This window comes from Chanos chanos, chromosome 10 (genome assembly GCF_902362185.1).
Source record: "Chanos chanos chromosome 10, fChaCha1.1, whole genome shotgun sequence".
Classification (NCBI taxonomy): Eukaryota; Metazoa; Chordata; class Actinopteri; order Gonorynchiformes; family Chanidae; genus Chanos; species Chanos chanos.
In genome coordinates, this window is record NC_044504.1 from 36,994,144 (window position 1) to 37,014,960 (window position 20,817).

Sequence of the window (20,817 nt, forward strand, 5' to 3'; positions counted from 1 at the left end):
TATCACTTCACCGCCTTTTTTGTCCTAGGTCACTTTATGAAGTATTTCCTTACTTCATATTCTTGATCAACTTATTATTACATTTTGTGCTCATTTTACTAATAGTTCTTTACATGTTTTCAAACTTGTTCGCTTCACAGTTTTACGGATTATTTGTTTGTTTATTTATTTATTTATTTTGGTCACCTGACTTTGATGTCTCTACATGTTCTCGGGCACTTTATGATCACACATTTTCATGCTTGGTCACTTTACTATTATATGTTTACCTACCTTTTCCTTGTCTCTGCACCATTTCATTTAATTTATTTTTGCGTTGTTACATATTTGCCTATCACTGCAATCCACTGCTTATGTTTTACACTATATACTGTGCTGCCACAAAGTGACTGATAAAGTGTAGATAATCTTATTTTACCTATGCGCTGGTTATCATTAGCGTGCGTGGCCTGAAGAGGGCGATATAGTTCAGCTGAGGAAGAAAAAAGGAAGCGGCCCATGCGGCGATAGTTCGGAGTGCAAAGTTCACAGTGGAGCGTGGAAAACATGGTGGAGCACACCGAGATCCGCGTGGTTCGCTGTGGCGGTAGCAAAATAAATCACAGAGCACCGGTTTTTGCGAACGACTCAAGGTATGCGCTTGATTAAAAAGTTTTGTCAAAAAGACACCACTTATTCCCGGCTAAAAGGTGACTAAATGCGACATATCCTCGTTGAGTAATTTGTTGACAGTGAAATGTCTTCTGAACGTTCAGCAGATAGCAAGCAATCGCTAAACTGAAAGCCGGTTTAATTATTTTTGAACCTATATGTGAGCTGCAGCTCTTTTAATTGTGAAATTCTTTAGTTTGTCTACAGTATCTACTGTATTTGATCAATTTCAGTGGCACGTTTAAGGGAGATCCAAGGCTTTAGCAGTCTGAATATGGGGAACGGAGTAGTAATAATATTACACTGACTGAAATGAATATTTGGATACGTCAGTAGCTAATAATCTCGTCAGTTAACTTTTATGATACAGTATGTAGCTGTAATGAGAGATTTATGTGACTTCGCCGTGATGACGTTTCATTTTATCGAAGTTCTACGTAGTTTTGTTTTTCGACCTATGCTATTATGCATTAATCTTGTAGTTGTTCTGTTGTAACTGCTATAAATTCTTTAGTGTATTGGACTCTACAGGTGTTGATGTGCTTTTGCAGGTATCTGTTATGCGCCTCTGGTGATTCAGTAAAAGTGTACAGCACAAACACAGAAGAATGTATTCACAGTTTACACGGTCACACAGACCAAGTCACAGGCGTCGCGCTCAATCCTGCAAACCATCTTCAGGTCAGTTCATGAAATTCCTGTTTCATTAGGTTCACTTCTGGAGAAGAAACTATGGAATAGAAACACACACACACACACACACACACACACACACACACACACACACACAGTATATAGATGGCAGCCTTTTTTTTCTAGATATTCAACAACTGTAAATTGCTAACATTCTCCTGTATCTCCGGCTTTTAAATTATACTGCAGAACTGTATCTTATGACCCGGTGGCATTACTCTTGTTTAGTGTCTCTACATACCATTATCCTGTGGAGATACAGGGCATATGACACATGTGTAGACATTAGTCGTGCGCCCACACTGTCGCAGGTCTGACGAGAGCTTTGTGTCAAATCAAGACCGGTCCCAAATATCTCCGAACGAGCGTTAGATGCTCACGGCCCGTAATGTGCCCCAAGGTTTTCTGTGGTCTAACATGTGATCTGAATATTAATTGTGTGTTGTGTGGTGTGTGTATGTGTATTTGTGTGTGTGTGTGTGTGTGTGTGTGTGTGTGTGTGTTTTCTGCTGCAGCTGTACTCCTGTTCAGCAGATGGCACTGTTAGGCTGTGGGACTATGTTGATGGCATTCACATTAAGGTAAGGACATTACTGTGTATGTGAATCTTTGGGTAATATACATGGCATTAAATCACAGCAGCTGATTTAACAAACTGTCACACTCTTTTTTCTCTTTTTTTTTTTTCCCTTTACCTCCAGACATTTATCATTGGATTCCCCATATATTCATTATATGTCTCCACAAAACATGAGGGAATTGTTTTTCTCATACTTCCAATGGCAGGTGGTGGGTCTGGTAAGTAATCAAACACGGTCCAATTATTGTTTTATCATAACGTTTTAATCAAATACGGCCCAATCATGGTTTTACCCTAATATTGTTCTAATCGTTCATTTCAACGGTGGAAACACCCACTAATGTGTCCCCAACTCTAACCAGAAATTTAACCAGCCGGTCGATATCTAGCTCCACCGGCCAGTCGATATCTTGCACGGTTTCCCCTCACAGGTGCTCTCGTGACTCTAACACTGTCAATACTACTTAGTCTAACTGGGCTATACACCACACCTCCGTGTCCAGTCCCCTGTGTCGACACCACTGACTTACACTAGTCTAGTCAGTGTACTGTGCAGCACTGAGGCCTGAGTGTGGTATAAAGACACTGCTCCAATGCTGTCAGCACTTTCCAGAAGTGTTTACTTTGTCTGATAGACTGATGTTCCTCCCAAGGTGCTCATTAGAAAGTGGTTGTATTCATGTATTAAAACTGAGTGGCACGTGGGTGCCGCAGTGGAGGAGACGCTGACCCACCACTGCGGGCACCTGGGTGTGTATCCCGGGAGGTGTGCCTCTGATGTGGCCGTGTGTCCATATGGACACAGCTGGCAGCGTCTACAGGCAGGAAGTCGGTAGGGGTTCGATTCCCTGTCTCTGCGGCATCCTCTCCCACTGGAGGGGATACCGCAGTGAGACAGATTGGGCAGATCTGTGTAGTATCGCCGGTATTTCTGTGCACAGTACAGCTTCCCAGAGAAGTTCTCTGTGGTCAGGTGAAGAGAGGCGGTTGCTCAGTCCACGTGTAGTGCAGGACACGCATGGTAGCGTGTTCCTCCCTGGCCAGCGGAGGAGCGGTGCCGGCAACAGGGAGTAGAAAGACTCAAGGGCACGGGATGCGACCACACTGGGAGAAAAAAAAAGGGGGTAAAGGTCAAAAAAATGAGTGAGATTATTTTTAAATTGTTACTTTGAATGCTTTTTGATTGCATGTGTTTGTGAATTGTCAAATAATGGACAGTTAGGGGCCGGAATGTTGGAGCCGTTGTGTTTGCTGGGTAAATGCCGTGCAAGTTTCATGATTACTGAACTAATTATTTTTATGTTTTGGTGAATATTCGTAAGTGACATACTGCCTGGCCATTTAGTTTAAGGTAACCATTAACTGGGCGTGGTTGTCCTCCATAGGTCAGAGGAACAGGGGGCACAGGAGGGGCATAAAGGCTAACGTGAAAAAAGATGAAATCTTCTGTGATCCCGTTGTGCCGTTTCTTCTATTATTGTAAATAAACCCACATAAAATAAGAACACATGTCAGGGTGCCCTGAACCGCTCTCAGCAGTGGCGTTGGAAGGACGTTATAACCGTGTTGTACCAGCTGTTTGTTGGAAGGCCGTTATAACCGTGTTGTACCAGCTGTTGCGTGGGCTGCACTGAGGACATGGTGACTGTCTGTGATTATACTGTGACCCCGCCCCCCTTTTTTCCCCCTTTCCCTCTTCCTCTCCTTTTTTTTTTTTTTTAATGTAATGAGTATGTTGGTACGTTGGTTAGTGCCTTTTTTTTGGGGGGGTGAAATAAGCATCCTACTGTGTTTCCCTCCTCCAGAACGGTTCCAGCTGGTGGCCATACATCTGCCCAAGTCAGTGGAGCAGGAGGTGGACGCCAGGGAACTGTCTGCCGTCCTGGGAGACGTCAGCCCCAACCCCAGAGCCACGGCCTTCGGCAGAGAGGTGGTTAAGAGTTCTGGTCTATGAGCTTCTTTTTCTCCCTCCTTCCTTTTGGACTTATGTCTCCTAGTTCTGTTACAAGTATGGATGAGGTTTAGTTGATTGCATTTGTTCTAAATAAGTTGATACAGCTCACAGTGGAAAAGATGGAAACAGTCAAGGCTTTGGCCAATGCTTTTATCAACGATCCCTCTTCTGAACTACTCTGTAACCTTTATACCATGTCATATAGCCGGTCCTGAAAGACATACACTTTTCACTTAAATAAAGTTAATGTAAGTGACCATCCAGACTGCTTCAAACAGTTAAACAGTATGTTTCTAAATAATGGAAGTTTTCACATGAAGTTATGTAAGTTATGTATTCCTTCTTTGATGTCATTTTTTTGTTTTGTTTTGTTTTTGTACGACAGGGTGAATACATTGCTTCTGTTATTGGGCATCAGCTCAAAGTGTATTTCTTTAGGAAGCAGAAAACATACAGGTAAACACACACGCAGACACACACAGACTTGCACGCATGCATGCGCTAATTAACTGTGGAATCGTTGGAATGCTTTTGTTCTGCGAGGGGAGGGTGGGAGCGCGCTGTGCTGGGTCATGTTCAACTCTGCTTTCTTGTTTTCCCCCAGAAAAAAAATTCATATGGGACATGTTTGACCAATTAGTTTTATGGTGTTTATATTTCGCTTGATTTGGGCCATGTGGGTTGATTTTCTGTTTGTTTGTTTGTTTGTTTGTTTTTGTCTGAGTCTGTAGATACTTTAGTGCTGTTTTGATGGAAAGCTGTAATTAAAAAAATGCTTTGTTTAACATCATCTTTCCCATATTATTTTGTCTAGTTTTTCTGTGCCACGAGGTAAGAAGAAAGGGGCCCAGAATCAGATGACCTGTGTGACCTGTCACCCCACTGATGACTGCATTGCCACTGGACACGAAGACGGCAAGATCCGCCTCTGGTGAGTCCCTTTAGGACCTGGATTAGTCATGACCTCTCTCTCTCTATGGAAGGTCACCGTCAGACTTTAAAGCTCAGACAGTTCTCTGACCTTTAAATGAATTTTGGGAGCTGTTCATGATCCAGTGTATGATTCTGTTCCTGTGCAGGAGAAACTTCACTCACCAGAAGGAGTACACATTTTCCACACTACACTGGCACCACAATGCTGTGAATGCCATGTGTTTTTCTCCAGAGGGTAAGACTCTAGTGCCTGAGCGGTCACGGGACACTTTGACCTTTCGAGGCTTCGTAGACACATGCCAGTTCTCATTGTTGGTAGTTCATTCAGGACATGTGGAAAGGATGGCGTGATTTCGAGGCTTTATTTCCCTCTTGCTCATCTGGTTGCCAGGTACCAGCCTTCTGAGCGGAGGTATTGAGTCTGTGTTGGTCCAGTGGCGTTACGGTGAACACAACAACAAGAACTTCCTGCCTCGTCTGGGCGGCGCCATCCTGCACATCTCTGTGTCCTCAGACGGAGAGCTTTGCTCCACCTCTCACTCGGACAACAGTAAGGGCCTCCAACCAGGAGACACACACACTCACACGCGGCTTCTTCTGACAAAGAGAGACATAATCATATGTGGTGTGATCCAGAGCCCCGCTTCCCTCTCACACAGCTGTATCCATCTGTTCCACTGCAGCACTTGTTGGGTTAGGCTATTTGTTTGTAGCACTGTCAGTATGAATGTATTGCATTGAGTGCACTTACTCACGCACTCTCTCTCTCCCTCTCTTGTGCGCTCTCTCCTCCTCTCTCTCTCCCCCTCTCTCCCTCTCTCACTCTCTCTCTCCCTCTCTTGTGCGCTCTCTCTCCCCCTCTCTCCCTCTCTCACTCTCTCTCCCTCTCTCCCTCTTTTGTGCGCTCTCTCTCCCTCTCTCTCTCCCTCTCTCTCTCCCCCTCTCTCTCTCTCTCTCTCTCTCTCCCTCTCTCTCTCCCCCTCTCTCTCTCTCTCTCTCTCTCAGAAATCACAATCATCCAGAGGAGCGTGAAAGTTTCTGCAGTAATTCAAGGTTTAGTCAAAGGTGTGTAAATCTCATTAACCGTCATGTGTAAACGGCAATGTTGTGTGGGAATGTTGGTTAAAACACAGCACAGAGAAGCCTTGACTTCTGAGCTCATCCTCTTTGTCTCTCTCTCTCTCTCTCTCTCCCTCTCTCTCTCTCCCTCTCTCTCTCTCTCTCTCCCTCTCTCTCTCTCTCTGCGTGTGGCAGGCGAGGCAGTACGGACAGATTTAATGATTGATCCCCTCAGTAAGGCTTTAGTGCTCAATGGGAAACCAGGTCACCTGCAGTTCTACTCCCTCCAGCGTGACAAGCACCTGTACAATGTAAGTAGTCTCATAAAAGCACCGCTCATGAGGCAAAATGATGAGTAGAGGGACTTTTCTTTTTTGTGCAGTCGCGTGTCCGTTGTCACGGGTTACGCAGGGTTCGTTGCTATAAAACAGGAAATGAAAAATGTGTTGTAGCATTTTGTTTTTCATTTCCCCAAATAAAACTTGTGAAGTTGTGGTGGTGTTTTTTTTGTTTTGTTTTATCCTCTCTCTCTCACTCTTTAGACAGGTTATTGCTTATAGAGGTTTTACCATTATGTAACTCATGAGAGAAATTAAACTTTATGGTGAAAATTATTCTGGCGATGACCCTCTGACAGCATCATTTTATTTTCCTTTCCCGTGTGCGTCGGACCGTCAGCTGGACATTGTTCAGCAGGAGTATATACATGAGGCAGGTCTGGACCAGTTTGAGGTGGTCAGGGCAGCGTTTGACGCCCGTGGCTCCTGGCTCGCCACTGTCGAAGAAAGAGGACAAAAATCCTCCGAACTCGAGATTTCACTCAAACTGTGGGCCTACAACGAGCAGGCTCAAAGGTACGCCTTTGACACCCCCGCCTGCAAAAACCATTCATGACCGCACAGACGTATGACACAAACTGTACTCATCACGTCACATGTGACCTCATAATAAACATGGGACATGTTTAAACGCTGATCTCCATCCTTTAGGAACTGGAAACGGTCGGTCTGAAAGTGTGAGTCTGTGCTGTTTTACTGTGGTCAGTAATTCCTCCTTTCCCTCCTTAGTTTTGAACTCAACACAACCATCACGGCTCCCCACAATGACCAGGTTAGGTCCATGTGCTTCAGCCCGAGCTGTGACTCCACCCTGCTGCTGACCACGGCCAGAGACAACTGCTTCAAAGCCTGGCTGCTGGGCACCGAGCCTGACACACAGAGTGAGTCCACCACCCTGTTTCCTCCAGCTACTCAAACAATGACACCCCCCCCTCCCCCCGCCCATAGCTTTGGGGTTTATTCCTGAGCAGGTAGAAAATAGTAATAACACGTGTTAAAATAAAGGTGATGTCCTTGCCTTGACTGCTCTCTGTCACGTCAGTTGTTATTCAGCTGCTAAGTGTGTTATTCAGTTTGAAACATTTTAATGTGTTCTGTTGTGTCATTGTTTTTTGTTAGTGCACTCACCCCCCCTCAGAAAAAAAAAAAAAAAAAGTTTTATGAGGTTTTAAATGAAAAAGAAAGTATTTGCGGAACAACTTTCAATGACCACGTTTTTTGTTTTTGTTTTGGGGTTTTTTTTTTGTTGTTTTTTTTTTTGTGTGTGTCTTCCTCTGGAACTGTGACCCGGTACAGATGAGACAAGCTCTTGGGCGTGTGACTTCGTGGGGAACTACCACGACCTGCGTCCGTCCAGCTGCTCTTTCTCGGCCGACGGCTCGCTGCTGGCCGTCGGCTTTCAGGAAGTGGTCACCGTCTGGAACCCAGAGAGCTGGGAACTGCTCACCACGCTGTGCCAGCCCCCAGGGGACATCAGGTGAGGGCTGCGGCCGGCCCCCGGGCGGGCACGCGGGCAGAGAGACTCTTCTCCTCTCACAGGGTCTGCCTGGCACCGGGCCGTACGGGTCTACTGCCACGCTGTATGAATAGTCTGTGGTGTGTAGTTGTCCATTAGTTAAATGCATTGGAGATGTGTAAGTATCAGTTTAGACACATAATTGGGTGTTACAGCACACTCACGTGAGACCACAGAGACATCTATCGCAGGTCGCTCTGTCCTCTAACGACCTCGCATGAACCCCTTATCAAACGTGTGCCAACGCAGAGTGTCCGTTTATGATGCATTACACAGCTTTCAGTTGCATGTTGTGTTAAGCATGTTAAAGGATTAGACGTTAAGGTGACAATTCTCCTTGGCACAGTAGTTTTTATCATCTAGCAGTATGTTATGGTATTCTGAGGTTACTCGACACACTGACCAAACCCCGTGTGGTCTTTCTCCGTGGGGTTTTTTGGGGTTTTTTTTTTGGATAAGTGCAGTTCTCTCACCACGTATACTCTCCTCTTTCATTTCCCCTTTTCCTAATTGAAGTTAAAGAGCTTTGGTATCAGAAAAGCTGATTTTTGTTAATCTGGTGAAGAATGTGAGTGAGAGAGGGCCTGCTCTGGGTGGGCTGCCAGGTGATGAAAGAGAGGTCCAGACGTTGACCCCTTTTGTTCCCTCAGGGATCTTTGTTTTGGCCGCCTGAGCTGCTCCAAGTACCTGTTAGGAACCAACACCAAGAACCTCCTCTGCTGCTGGAACCTGCTCACCTGCTCCCGTGAGTGTCAGCTGTGTGTGTGTGCGTGTGTGTGCGCGGGCGCCTGTACATCTATGCATGTTACTGCAGTTTTATTTTGATATTTTAGTACAGTAAATTATTGAACCGTGATTTACCTTTGGGACATCCTTGGTTGGTTTTCCTTGGACGTGCAACACTGACTGAGTGTGTGTGTCTGTGTGTGTGTTTTGGTCACAGTGGAGTGGAGCGCCTCCATGGACGTGAGTCTGCTGCTGTCCGACCCTCTGTCAGAGAATGTTGCCGCCTTTTCCTCCCAGTCAGGAAAGACTGACTGTAAGTGTTTGTTTTTTGTCAGTCAGGAAAGACTGGCTGTAAGTGGGTTTTTTTTGTCAGTCAGTTGAACTACTGCAGCGACTTCATGTGACACATGCAGCAGGTCCTAAGGCTGTTTTATCAGTAAAACAAACGATGAAAAGATAAGCATCGCCCTCGCGGTATTAGATGTCTTATGCCCCTGTATATTTGTGGTCATTCAGAGCGCCTTGTATCGCACAGTAAAGTATATTTTGAAATGCGGGCGCTGTAATTGTTTCTGGTGTTGTGTATGTGTTCTCCTTGCGAATGCCAAGTGTGCAGCGCCTGGTGTGAAACATAGTACGTAAGAGGTGATTAACACCGTTCCTGGCCTCTGTGCAGTGTTTGTGTTCAAACCCAGCGAGCCAAGGCCGCTGTTTACCCAGAAGGCATTGTGCTCGGGGGGCGTGCGCCACGCGGTCTTTGCCCCTCGAGGCGAGCGGCTGAGCAGCTGTGACGAGCGTTCTCAGTGGCTGAACAGATCTCAGCTCTACTTCCTCACCGATCAGATGGTACGTGTTTATCACGCTACTTTTATTTCGGCTAGGCTTTATTACTAAACAATACATTACTGTTTGAAGGGGGGGGGGGGTTGTTTGTTTGTTTGTTTGTTTGTTTTTAATAAATTGGTGTCCGCCCGCTCTCTGCTGGCCAAGATGACCTTTCATCTTTAAGTGTTTTGTTTGTTTGTTTTGTTTTGTTTTTTCTTCCCAAGTGCAGTCGACTGTGGTGGAACCAGGGTTGCTTTACTCAGTCTGTTATTTAAGAGGACTATTTGATACAGCTCTGTGTAAACAGCCTCTGAGGTCTTACTGTGTGTAACAATGAGACTCATTTTCAATTGTAGGATTTATTGACATTGAGCACCAGAGCAGAGGAGGACAGGATGTTAGCCGCGAGTAAGCAGGTAAAAATGAGTGTCAATCCAGTTTCCCAAAACGATTCAGATTTTATTTGAATGGTAATTGGACCTTTAACTCAAACCACTCCATATAAACTTGCTGTTTTCTTTTTTTTTTTTTAAGCTTGTCATCGACGACAGTGTGGCTGTTACACCGTTCTACCTGTTGTTAGGCAAACACAGACAACAGCAGAAGGAAAAGGAGGAATCGCTGCTCAGTCCAGCTGTGGAGAGAATCCAGTTGCCCAAAGGCTCGTTGGCCATTAAAGAGGTGAGGAGTTCGAGTTTGTTTCAGCATTTAACCGGCTCTTTATCTCTCTCCTCTTCCAAACTCTGTATCCACCTGACAAACCTTTCTCCTCTTAAACCCCTGAACAGTTGCTACACACTCCAGCTCATGTGTTGCCTGCTGCCTCAGTTCTTTGTTCACTGTTCGTCAATTCTCTCCTCATATCGAACACAGCAGACAGGTAAGATGGGTCCACCTGCCCTGGCTTTGGGTTTGGGTTTGTGGGGGTTTTTTTTGTTTTGTTTTTGTTGTTTGTTTGTTTCGGTTTGAAGATCTTATATGTGATAGCCATGAATGTGACTGTTGAAATGAAGATTACTGACTGATTTTAAACTATTATCACAGTAATGTGTTTTCATTCGAGTTTCAGTATGTTGTTATACCTCAGAAGTCACTTAGCTGTAATGAAACAGTCACCTGAAGAAGTCTCTCAGTTTAAACAGTTTTACTGTTCTGTACTTAGTCCTTAAGATAATAATAATAATAATATCATTATTCCTTCTTTGGAAAAATCAGTGGTTTTCCAGAGAGAGTGGGAACGCCAAGTCCTCCCCTGTTTTTACATAGTCAGCAGAAAAGTGCTGAGTGGCTGTAATGGCTGAGACAGTGTGTTGTGTGTTCTGCTCTTTCTTCTGCTCTGCTCCAATGTGCTGACATTCGCGAAGGGCGGACGAGGAGCCCCCAAAACAGGAAATGGAGACTGACGGAGAGGAAGAGGACTCGGAGGGGGAAACGGAGGCGGCGGGGGCGCGGCTGGAGCCGAACGCACGGGCATGCGCAGACGAGGACACCACGCCGCTGTCCAAGGCCCTGGAGAGAGAGCTGAGGAAAGTGCGAAAAAGCGATTTCGGCTGGATCGCTGGTGTTTTGGATTCCTAACCGTGACTCAGCGACCAGGGAGCCCCGTCTCTCTGCTGCCTGTTACAGTATCCACAGACAGTACAGAAGTAACTGAGCGACTGAGCAGATGTGACCCGCGCTTATTTCCAACCCAAGCATCGGGGTTTTTTTTTGTTTTGTTTTGTTTTTTTGTTAATCTGTCTTTTTTATGTGGGAGGGAGAAAAAGATTCTAATGCTTTATAAGATGGAATATTTGTAAGACTGTTTCACAAATAAAGCTTCCTCCTCATTTCCATCTACAGTAATTTATATAAAAAACAAAAAATTCGAAAAAAAGTGTTGCTTTTTTTTTTTCTTTTTTTTTTTAAGAGTAGTTCGTTTTATGTATAGGTCACCCAGTTCAAAATATCTCATGGACTTGTATAATTTGTGATATAATTGTATAACCCCCACAATGTTCTGACAGTCAGCAAAATGTGAAACACATGTGAAGTCACCTGTCCCCTCTCTCTCTCTGTCTCTCTCTCTCTGTTTTTTTTAAGTGTCCCTCCCTTAAAAACACTTGAATTTCTGCATTTCTGACTCTGTTCTGCTTCCTCTTACAGACGTTCTTTAGTCAAAAGCATCATGTGATCGGGCAGTGCTATTCCACTGCATGGCCCCTAGATCTTTTGCAATAGGTTCCTCTTGAACCCACGGTGAACTTTATTAGAGGAGCTGGGGGGAGGGTGGGTATTTAGGTCATTGGCCCTTTGGGTCCTTATCAGCAGAGTTAAATGATATTTTTTTTTCCCATCGCTTCCTTGCAGTAAAAACTAAGATCAGCTTGGAAAACAAAAACTGTACTGACTCATGGGATGAACACCCCCCTGTTGTGAAAAAAACGAAAAAAAAAAAAAAAAACCCTTTGTCAGGTTCATGTATATCTATCTCTTTGACACGAGTGCCCCCAGCTCACAAATGTCTTCATTTTTTATCTCAGTTCTGGATAAAATGCTTGGTAAACTTTATGGAATGAGAGGAAAGCTATCTTATCTGTTGAACACATGTTTATCGAGTAGACATTGGACTTTTTCTATTGAAAGTGCTCTTTCTCTCCTCAGAGGAACTGATTCCTCAAAGAAACGGGGCTGTAAAAACAAACCACATGAGTTGAACATGCGAAGAGGAGCTGGAACACACTCTCGTTCGTGAAACTGAATGTGAATGTGAACACAGAACCAGGACTGACTCCCTGTCAAGCAGACTGACTGACCAGATCTGGACTGACTCCCTGTTAAGCAGACTGACTGACCATGAATGTGAACACAGAACCAGGACTGACTCCCTGTTAAGCAGACTGACTGTCCATGAATGTGAACACAGAACCAAGACTGACTCCCTGTCAAGCAGACTGACTGACCATGAATGTGAACACAGAACCAGGACTGACTGCTGGCCACACACACGGAGGGCATGGTCCCTCTTTTCGGCACAAAACCAGGTCATTCATTTTCTAAATCTACCACCCTGGCTCAGATCATCCAGCACAGCTTAAGGTCGATCCATTAAACAAGACCGTTTGAACAGGGCTTCGGCACAAATTACCACCTAACCTTGCTGAGGAATGCGGCCCCATACAACAGCTTCTGGGTCCAGGCCAAAAAACGGGTTTATAATGATTGGCCTCCTGAAAAGCGCCCCCACTCCCCCCCCCCCCCCCCCCCCCCCCCCCCCCCCGCTACACTTCAGTTCCCTCCTCTGCAAACAGTGAAAATGACAGGCTTAACAGCAGTTCTGTTTTATTTAAGAAAATGCATGTAATACAAGTCTCTCTGGGTTCTCTGTGCTTCTTCTGTCTCCATGCAGTGACGGTCAAGAGCACGACTTACGATAACACTGCTTCTCCACACGCCACAGAAATCCAATTTACCAAATGATTCTCCAACTCTTTTCCTTTTGTTATGAAACCTGCCAGTCTTATTTATTACATTCTGGTTCTGTTTGCATATACAGTGTTTGTTGCATTGCTTTGTGTGTTACACTTATGTCTGTGGATCATGCAAAAGGTTATTACATCACATTTCAGAATAAAAGCACAGGAAACGTTCAAAAAATGTTCAGACAAGTAAACACTGGACACTAGAGTACAAAAAAACAAAACAAACACATTTTACAGAAATTTAAAAAAAAAGGCTTCCAACGTTTATGAAGACACAACATGACAACATATCCGACAATGACAAACGAAAATCATTTTTCAGAGACACACCCCAACAGATTAGAAAATTGCATTAATGAATTATGAGCATGTCATCATCAATGGATTCTGTTATATCTAGTGAAAAACACCCCAAAACCACTGAAAAAAAAGTGGAACTTGAGAATTCAGTGCTGGGTTCCTGAAAATGTGCTCACTTAAAAAAAAAAACAACGAAAAAAACAAAAACTGGGCTCTACCATTAATGCCAATCATTGTCAAAAGACAACATGGTCTGCTGCATTTCACAAAACGAACCAAGCACTCACCCAGACCACCTGTACCCTTTCCAAACTCCAGGCTACATAATGCTCTCACTGTTCTCTACAGATGGTGAGATCCTGTGGTTGGTTGTCTAACCTTAACAGTATAAACCTATTACAAAACGCCACATGTGTACTCTCCGTCAGCTGCAGCGTACTCAGGGAGGCTTAAGGTTGCTTAAGATAGTGTCCGTGTCTTGGAATACTGCTGGGTCTACAGAACTGTCCGCCAAACCTTGACCAAGACACGCTGACTGTGTGTTTATTTTACGCTATGGCAGGACCTTGAGCCTGCTGGATTTAAAATGCAGAAAGACTGAGGTATGTTTTGAAAGGATTCTGAGCTACATTAACAGGAAAGACTGGTGTGATTTTTTCCATTTGAACACCTGTGTGCTGGTTTCCCATTTTTTTTTTTTTTTTTTTTTTTTTGCTGCTGTGCGTTTTTTGTTTTTGTTTTTTTTTTCCTAGGAAAAGGTGACCTCAAGGCTCTTTAACCTAGAATATCTGGTGGAGTCTAGAGGACCACTCAAATAAATCTAAGACTAACAGCAAACCTATTTCTAAGTACGAAGTGACTCGTGTGTTTGTGCAAAACGTGAAAGAACCGCCTGAATGTGCCTTTTAGGACTTCTGTTGTGATCAAAGGGAAATCACTTAAAGTGCTATCATGGGGAAAAAAACAAACAAACAATCAAACAAACCAAAAAAAAAACCAAATTACATTCGAAAATCAGTGTAAAATCAACAGGAGACCAAACTTAAGATACTGGTGTTCCGTTGCCATGGGGACCAGGATGTTTAAATGTACCAGGGCCTAAATAAACTATGAATGTTGAATTTGATCATTGTTACATCACATCAATAATATATGGAATGTATATTATATATAGATGTATATATATAATTCCCTCACTTCCACGTGTCACGTATTCCACTTTGGTTACATGAGTACATCGCAAATGCTAACGTATAGCTTTCATAAGGTTGATAATAACATATTAGCACCACTGAAGCTGATATATTCTGCAAAGTACGTATTATATAAAGTGTATTCAAACACATGTATCTGACTTCCTGAATGAGTAATTTGCATACCCTTTGAAACCATACATTTAAGAGACGCTTGTCTCCCTAATGTGCAGAGCAACAAAAGGAAAAAAAACCAATGCTAAAGTAGAATATCAAATGTTTCACTTACTAAAATGATAACAATACAAGAGCATTAAGCACCCAAAAGGTTTTTGTTTTTTTTTTAAATACGGAAAAACCTTTAAAATAAAAAGCATAAATATCTCTGTCTCTTGGAGCTAAACATGGACGCAACGTTACGGCACAACCACCAAACTGAAAGCGGTCGAGCTTGGATGGTACTCTCTCACTTTGTCTACAGGGCCCCTTCTCCTACATCTCATATACAGCTCTGACGGAGACTGATAAGTAAGGCAGACAAACACTGTACCCTGAAAACAAGCCTTATGGATTGCATATGGCTCCAACTCAACGCCTGTGCCCTATCTTGTCTGGCTTCGTTAGCGTACGGCTAACGATGTCTTCCGTAGCTCTCGCTAAAGACAGTGTATCTGGATTAAATGAGAGTAGATACAGTGGCACTCTGTTTGCTAAAAGCGAGCATGCTAGACCAACATTGTTGGTTCAAAAAGCGTGTTAGTTCAATAGTGTTGGTTCAAAAGCTGTGTTAGTCCAATGGCTAAAAAACAGGTCCCCAGAGAGGAGAACCTCTGTGAGAACTGAAGATAGTATTTTTTTTTCGTAGCATGGACACTGACTCTTTAATAGGTTAGACAGAGGTGGGAAGTGAGGGATTATCAGCTTCCACCTTCTGCTCTGGAGAGCAGCAAAGGAAAAGCCGACTTCTGAGACTTTGGAAGGCAAACCTGAAGTACATGATCTGGCCCATGGCAACGAAGGACACTGAGATGATGACCAGGAGGCCAAATGCCTCGGGATTTGGCGCCAGAATGACCATGATGAAGTGCAGGAGGTCGAGAAGGTAGTTCATGGAGTTCTGGACGCCGTTGATGATTCCTCTCTCGGATTCGAGAACGTTCTCCTGGATTAGCTGGGTCACGGTCAAGTCAAAGGACCATAGACCTGAGATCAGATAGGGGCAATGAGTCATTTAACAGTCATACGGTGGTTCTATTAGTGCGAAAAATGATAATAGTGCGCTATTATCGCTGTTAATGGTTTTAATAGTTGATACTGGCATCAAAGGTTGAAAACCTGCAGTAGCTCTCAAGGTAAAACCAGCACTAGGAGTAACCTGTATTTCAAGAGCAACATAAACTATGTAATCATGCATACTGTATAGCTTCCATGCAGAAGTACTAAAACAAACTTGCCACCAACTTCAACTTACCAACTCTCGCGGCAATGACCCCAGCGAACAGGAGACTGACTGACATGTAGGATTCTATCTGTGGGAACTCTTCGGCCTCTGTGGTGGAGCTGTTGGCCAGGAGCTGTGTCTCAGTGGTGACCAGACTGGTTGTGGTAGGGCCAGGGGGCAAGGGGGCGCTGTCTCCCAGCAGATGGCGGACGACTTCCTCGAAAGGTGAGACACTGAGGTCGAAGGGACTGCCAGGAGCGAAGACGGACGCGACGCAGAGCATGAGACAGGAGAGCTGGGCCAATCCGGAGATGAACCCAGTCCGGATCAGGCCGCATTTTTTCCGGATCCAGGTGAAGGCGACCGTCCCGCAGATCCCCGATACGGCCGAGGCTCCCATGAGCAGGCTGAGCACAGAACCGTTCAGGCCCTGGGTGTACGCATAACCCGTGGTAATGCAGTCGAACCCCAGCACGGTCATGTAGAGGAACGCCAAACCCATGCCGGCCAAGAAGATGGACTGGTTGTAGTAGGCCACCCAGCCGTCCCTGAATGTGCGCAATGGCTCCGTGACCTGGTAGCAGCAGCCGCGTTTCTTCTTGGTGTCCACCTTCACGACAGCCGCTTCGTTCATCAGCTGTGAGGCTTCAGCTGGACTCTCACCATTCTCAGCATCTGTAAGGATGATTAAAATAACCAGAAAAAAAGGGACAATGGATGAGTCAGAGGTCCTCATCACTGATACGAGGAGGATTTGTGGTTGCGTTGAGAATGACGGTGTGTTGCGATTTTCGGACACGGCATGTTTCTCAGAAAGGCTGCAGTTCAAACACAATTTTATAAACGAAGACCTTTCCATGCCATCTTAAGGAACACACCTCTCTGCATGTTGAGTTGTACCATCTCCTGGTCCCCATCCTTCTGTCCTGCTTTAACTGCCAGTGCCGGAGTTTTCTGGTAGACCTTCCACAGCAGGAAGTACTCCATGGACATGGAAATCAAGTTCCAGCCAGAAATGAACCCACAGCCAATTAAGGGAGATCCGAAAGCCATGATCTGGCCAACCAGCATTGGAGCCAGGATGTTCGTCAGCTGGTCGATAATTCTGACGGTAGCATTCATGTCTATCAAAAACAAGGACAAGCAAGGTTAATACCTTGTTACTACATGTGTGTGTAGTGTGATGGTGACTGGGAGTTTTCTGTGTTGTTTTTGGCCGGATGATGTGTTTGATTGTGACTGGCTGTAATCCCAGAATATTACAACAAGCAACACCAACATTTGCATGCCAATCCGAGTTCCAAAACTCGTTCAGCAATTTATCAGTGTTTGGTGATAATCTGCCAACACAACATCATTATCTGTCTGGGGCTGTGTTGTGTTCTAATATTTCCCAGAAGAAATGTATGTATATGTACATGTATGTGTGTGTGTGTGTGTGTGTGTATGTGTGTGTATGTGTGTGTGTGTATGTGTGTATATGCGTGTGCGTTCACCGGAGGTCACTAGGTACATTTCATGGAATGTTTATTAGGGCAATAGGCATCGTTCCATGAACCGTGTGTTTTTTTTTTATGACCGGTAGAAGTGTTCTATTAAGATAAAGGACTGACCGAGGGGAAGCTCTGGATTGTTCCTGTCATGTGATTTATGAGCTTTACTAACCAGGCGAAATGTGGATTATAAAACAAAAAAAAGTCTTCATTTCAAGTCCGAAGGCCATGGCGTTGGATGTTAAGTTGAGGGTGCATCAGAGCATCCCAGTATGCTACTACCAGCATGGTAGATGAATGAGCTTGTTAAGAGACTGACCTGCCAGTTTGCTGCTGTCATATCCAGCCACAACCACCACCCAGTCTCTCTGGATGGTGATGGAGGTCGCGGTGCTGGCCAGGTTAGCAATGTTGGCAATGGTGATGACCAAGATGTAGCAGCTTGTCTGCAAATTACCAAAAAGAAAAAAAAAAAAATCTATTCCAGTTTCTCATCCTTTGTGTTTCCCACCATCAACATCGTAAACACAAGCACATAACAAGTACAACTAGCCACCATTTGTTCTGGAATTCAGACCACAAAACAGCGTCAAATTTTGTTTCTGCACAACTGAAAAATGCAACTTCGCTGCAGTCATCAGCATACTTGACATAGAATCAGTCTTTTGTTAGAGGTGCAACCGCTAAAACCAACCTTTATCCGAATTACCCCTAACCCCCTACCGCCTGTATTCTAAAGCACCGACGCGCTCTCTCTCTCCCTATAGCCTGACTGTTATGTTTGTTATTGTATGTGCCGCTATGCAGCTGTTCTGAGCTGGAACAGAGGATAAGTATGCTCGACGAGCTGGACGACATATCTCTGGCTCATGTGATGGCCTTAGAACCAGCTCACAGAGCAGGCGGGGTCTCATGTTTCACCTCATCCTGACATGTAAACACCACTGCACTCGAACTGAGGACACATGCTCTGAGCTAACCTCGGTCTCGCCTGAGGGGAAAGAGCTGGATTAACTGCTCCCAAAACATTTGTAAAAAAAGACTGTCCAGTTTTATGTATTATTTCTTCCTAACTCCATATAATTATGAACAGAAATGTTGCCAAGCCTGTGGTATCCTAGTAATTGCTCTCTGAGAGACAATGCAAGTACAACATAACGATATGATTCCAGGTGGAAAATATATATGTACTAACACTATTATTAATGCAATTTTGCACATGTTAGTCTAGCAAAGTGTGATTAAATAACAGCACAGTGTGGTGGAAGACAACATTTTGAAGTGCCAGCTGTACCCCAGTGCATAATTTAAAGAAAATATTTGTTTGTTTGTTTGGGGGGTTTTTTCAGCATACTTACAAGCAACCATCCGCTATAGAGCTCAACCAGCTGCTCTTTGAACTGAAAAACCACCATCAAGAGGACACCACACAGACTGACAGCAGAGTTCTGGACAACCAGGGATGTCTGTGCCACTGCAGTGAAAGATGTTGCCAATATTAAAGTTTAAACAAGTTTTTTTAAAAAAAAAAAAAAAGGTTTGAACAAAAGTTTTCGTGAACGTTTCTTTAAAAAAAAAAACAGTCATTTTCATTCCATCAAAGGTAAGGATAATACTATGTTGAAGACCAGATATGTTTACTAAAAAACACATTTAGGTCCAATGCCAGATTTATACTAGTTTACACAGTAAGTACAGATGCAAAGACCGTACTGACAACAGTTCAAACCAGTTCACCTTTAAGCCTCGGGTTTTTGTCCACCCAGTCACCGATAATGGCGCCCAACAACAGCACCGACCCAGCAACTACTAGTCCGTACACGGCAGTTAGAAGTAAACTGTTGCCGTACAACTCCACCAAAAACACGGCAACGGCAAAGTTCCACATTCGGTCGCCCTAAACGAGAGAGTCGTAGAGATTTACCGTTAATGCCTTCGCGGCCAACAGGTCACTTGCAATGTAGGACAGATTGCATTAAGGTTCATTATTGGAAAACCTCTGCTTGTCAGCAAGATTTTAAACACAGCTTCAAAGACAAAGGGAATGTTTCACATCAGTTAGCCTACAAGTGCCTTTGTTGGAAAAAAGCTCTTATTAACTGAAATGTTGTTACAGGAGAGTGAGAAACGCAAGCAGAAACTGCTTCACGATCTGACCATGGAAATGTCGGCCAACCTGAATTTGGCACATCTCGACAGACAAATCAGCTGTCAAATACAGCTGACAGACCCACGACAGCAGTGTTACTTACCCAGGTTGACAGTGCATGTCCGAGGTAAATAAGAAACTTCGCTGATGTGAAGAAATCACCAACAGATTCTGCAGGCGAAGGAGACATATTTCGTAATTTCTGCTCACATTATGCAGATTTATAGACATGATCTCTAAATGAAGCAACTCGTAACTTTGCAACTGGAAACATGCATGGACTGACATACCACAAAAGCGTTTCTTGGATCCAGCGTTTTCCATTATAATTGCGTGCTATTGTGAACAGCGCGAATCCTTTTCTATAGGTTGTCAAAAAAATCCTTCTCCAACAAACACGTATTTTCAATTTTTTCCTCTCCAAACTTAGCTATCACTGTAGCTGAAGTTGGAAACAAATAATTTAGCCAAAAGTATGGATTAATACGAATGCAGGAGAAAAACAATTCGAGCCCAGTTAGGCGTTATCGCCCAACGCGCTCCTACCACTGTGTTTAGAAGCAAGTCGGTCGATCAGTGTTTTTATGAAAGCTGTTTGCGTCACGGTCATGTGACACAGCGCTTCAATAGAATTCATAACAAAGGGGACCGCATTTTTTAGGTTCTGAACCATCGAATTTAACATTTGTTTTATTCGTGGCTGAGACTAATTGTAAAGATATGAGGCTTTTTTCGTGTTTTAATAAAACTGATCAGCATTTTGACTAAAACGATTTATATTAGGCGTAGGCTATAAAACAGAGAACCCCAAGGACCATTTTGCAGATAGATGTTTGCTTGGGCATTTCCAGTGGGTGTAAAACGATTTACCTTTAACATTTTTCTGTTACAAAGTTTAAGTTCAGTTTGACTAAAACATAGAATTCTGGAGAATTGCTGCCAAAAACTAATTAGATTTGTGTAATGTGATTTCCTATGCAGCAAATGCACAGTTAATGCACTGTTTATCCCCATTTTAACAATAGACATCCTCATAATGTTTTGACTGATAAGAGTTTGAAGCTCTGTCTGCACAAAATGCATAGAAAGTGAAATATGTTTCTAACTATTTCCCAAGGGCAAACACTGGGTGATAAAAAAAACAAAAAAGTTCTTGTGCTTACAAAGCCATTATTCGGTTTGATAGCTCCATATACAGGACGCAGGTCTTTAATGTATTTACATAATATTAACAAGCTTTGAATCACACATTACATAACTGCTTTAGTGCAACTTGTGGCAATAGACCATACATGGTCTTGTAAGGAGTTGCCTGTGGTCCTTACCTTTCATCAGAAGCAACTGTCGCTCAACCCACGAAATGTTTTCAGAGTCCTACTTATGCTTTATTGACTACCTACCAAGAGAACGTACAGAGATCGAGACAGCTGTTTATTTATTTATTTGTTTGTTTATTTGTTTGTTTGTTTGTTTGTTTTCATCCCGTGAGTTACCAGTCATTTTGA

The 20,817-nt window shown here is 43.8% G+C and overlaps 2 protein-coding genes across 2 annotated transcripts; one reads left to right on the plus strand and one right to left on the minus strand.

Annotated features, from left to right (window-relative positions):
- The first annotated feature begins 546 nt into the window (after nt 1-546).
- Nucleotides 547-11,110, plus strand: wdr75 (WD repeat domain 75). Its single transcript, XM_030786188.1, has 21 exons — nt 547-632; nt 1,203-1,332; nt 1,860-1,925; nt 2,046-2,142; nt 3,730-3,854; nt 4,264-4,334; nt 4,693-4,809; nt 4,958-5,046; nt 5,203-5,361; nt 5,817-5,876; nt 6,066-6,181; nt 6,549-6,724; nt 6,938-7,089; nt 7,505-7,685; nt 8,375-8,469; nt 8,668-8,763; nt 9,127-9,296; nt 9,632-9,691; nt 9,810-9,956; nt 10,064-10,155; nt 10,640-11,110. The coding sequence occupies exons 1-21, from the start codon at nt 547-549 to the stop codon at nt 10,851-10,853; spliced, it is 2,499 nt and encodes an 832-aa protein (XP_030642048.1). The 3' UTR covers nt 10,854-11,110.
- Nucleotides 11,111-13,655: 2,545 nt separating this feature from the next.
- Nucleotides 13,656-19,846, minus strand: slc40a1 (solute carrier family 40 member 1). Its single transcript, XM_030785772.1, has 8 exons — nt 19,603-19,846; nt 19,416-19,483; nt 18,901-19,060; nt 18,522-18,637; nt 17,483-17,609; nt 16,549-16,794; nt 15,701-16,345; nt 13,656-15,432 (listed from the first exon to the last, which is right to left on the minus strand). The coding sequence occupies exons 1-8, from the start codon at nt 19,634-19,636 to the stop codon at nt 15,119-15,121; spliced, it is 1,710 nt and encodes a 569-aa protein (XP_030641632.1). The 5' UTR covers nt 19,637-19,846; the 3' UTR covers nt 13,656-15,118.
- Between the last annotated feature and the right edge of the window lie 971 nt (nt 19,847-20,817).

Coding starts and splice junctions, on each gene's coding strand:
- slc40a1 (XM_030785772.1), bottom strand. CDS start 19,636: ATGGAAAACGCTGGATCCAAGAAACGCTTTTGTG. Junction 18,638..18,900: donor CAAAAACCCGAGGCTTAAAG/GTGAACTGGTTT, acceptor CTTTCACTGCAG/TGGCACAGACATCCCTGGTT. Junction 16,795..17,482: donor TGACAGCAGCAAACTGGCAG/GTCAGTCTCTTA, acceptor TGTTTTTGATAG/ACATGAATGCTACCGTCAGA.
- wdr75 (XM_030786188.1), top strand. CDS start 547: ATGGTGGAGCACACCGAGATCCGCGTGGTTCGCTGTGGCGGTAGCAAA. Junction 5,877..6,065: donor AATTCAAGGTTTAGTCAAAG/GTGTGTAAATCT, acceptor TGCGTGTGGCAG/GCGAGGCAGTACGGACAGAT. Junction 7,090..7,504: donor CACCGAGCCTGACACACAGA/GTGAGTCCACCA, acceptor GACCCGGTACAG/ATGAGACAAGCTCTTGGGCG.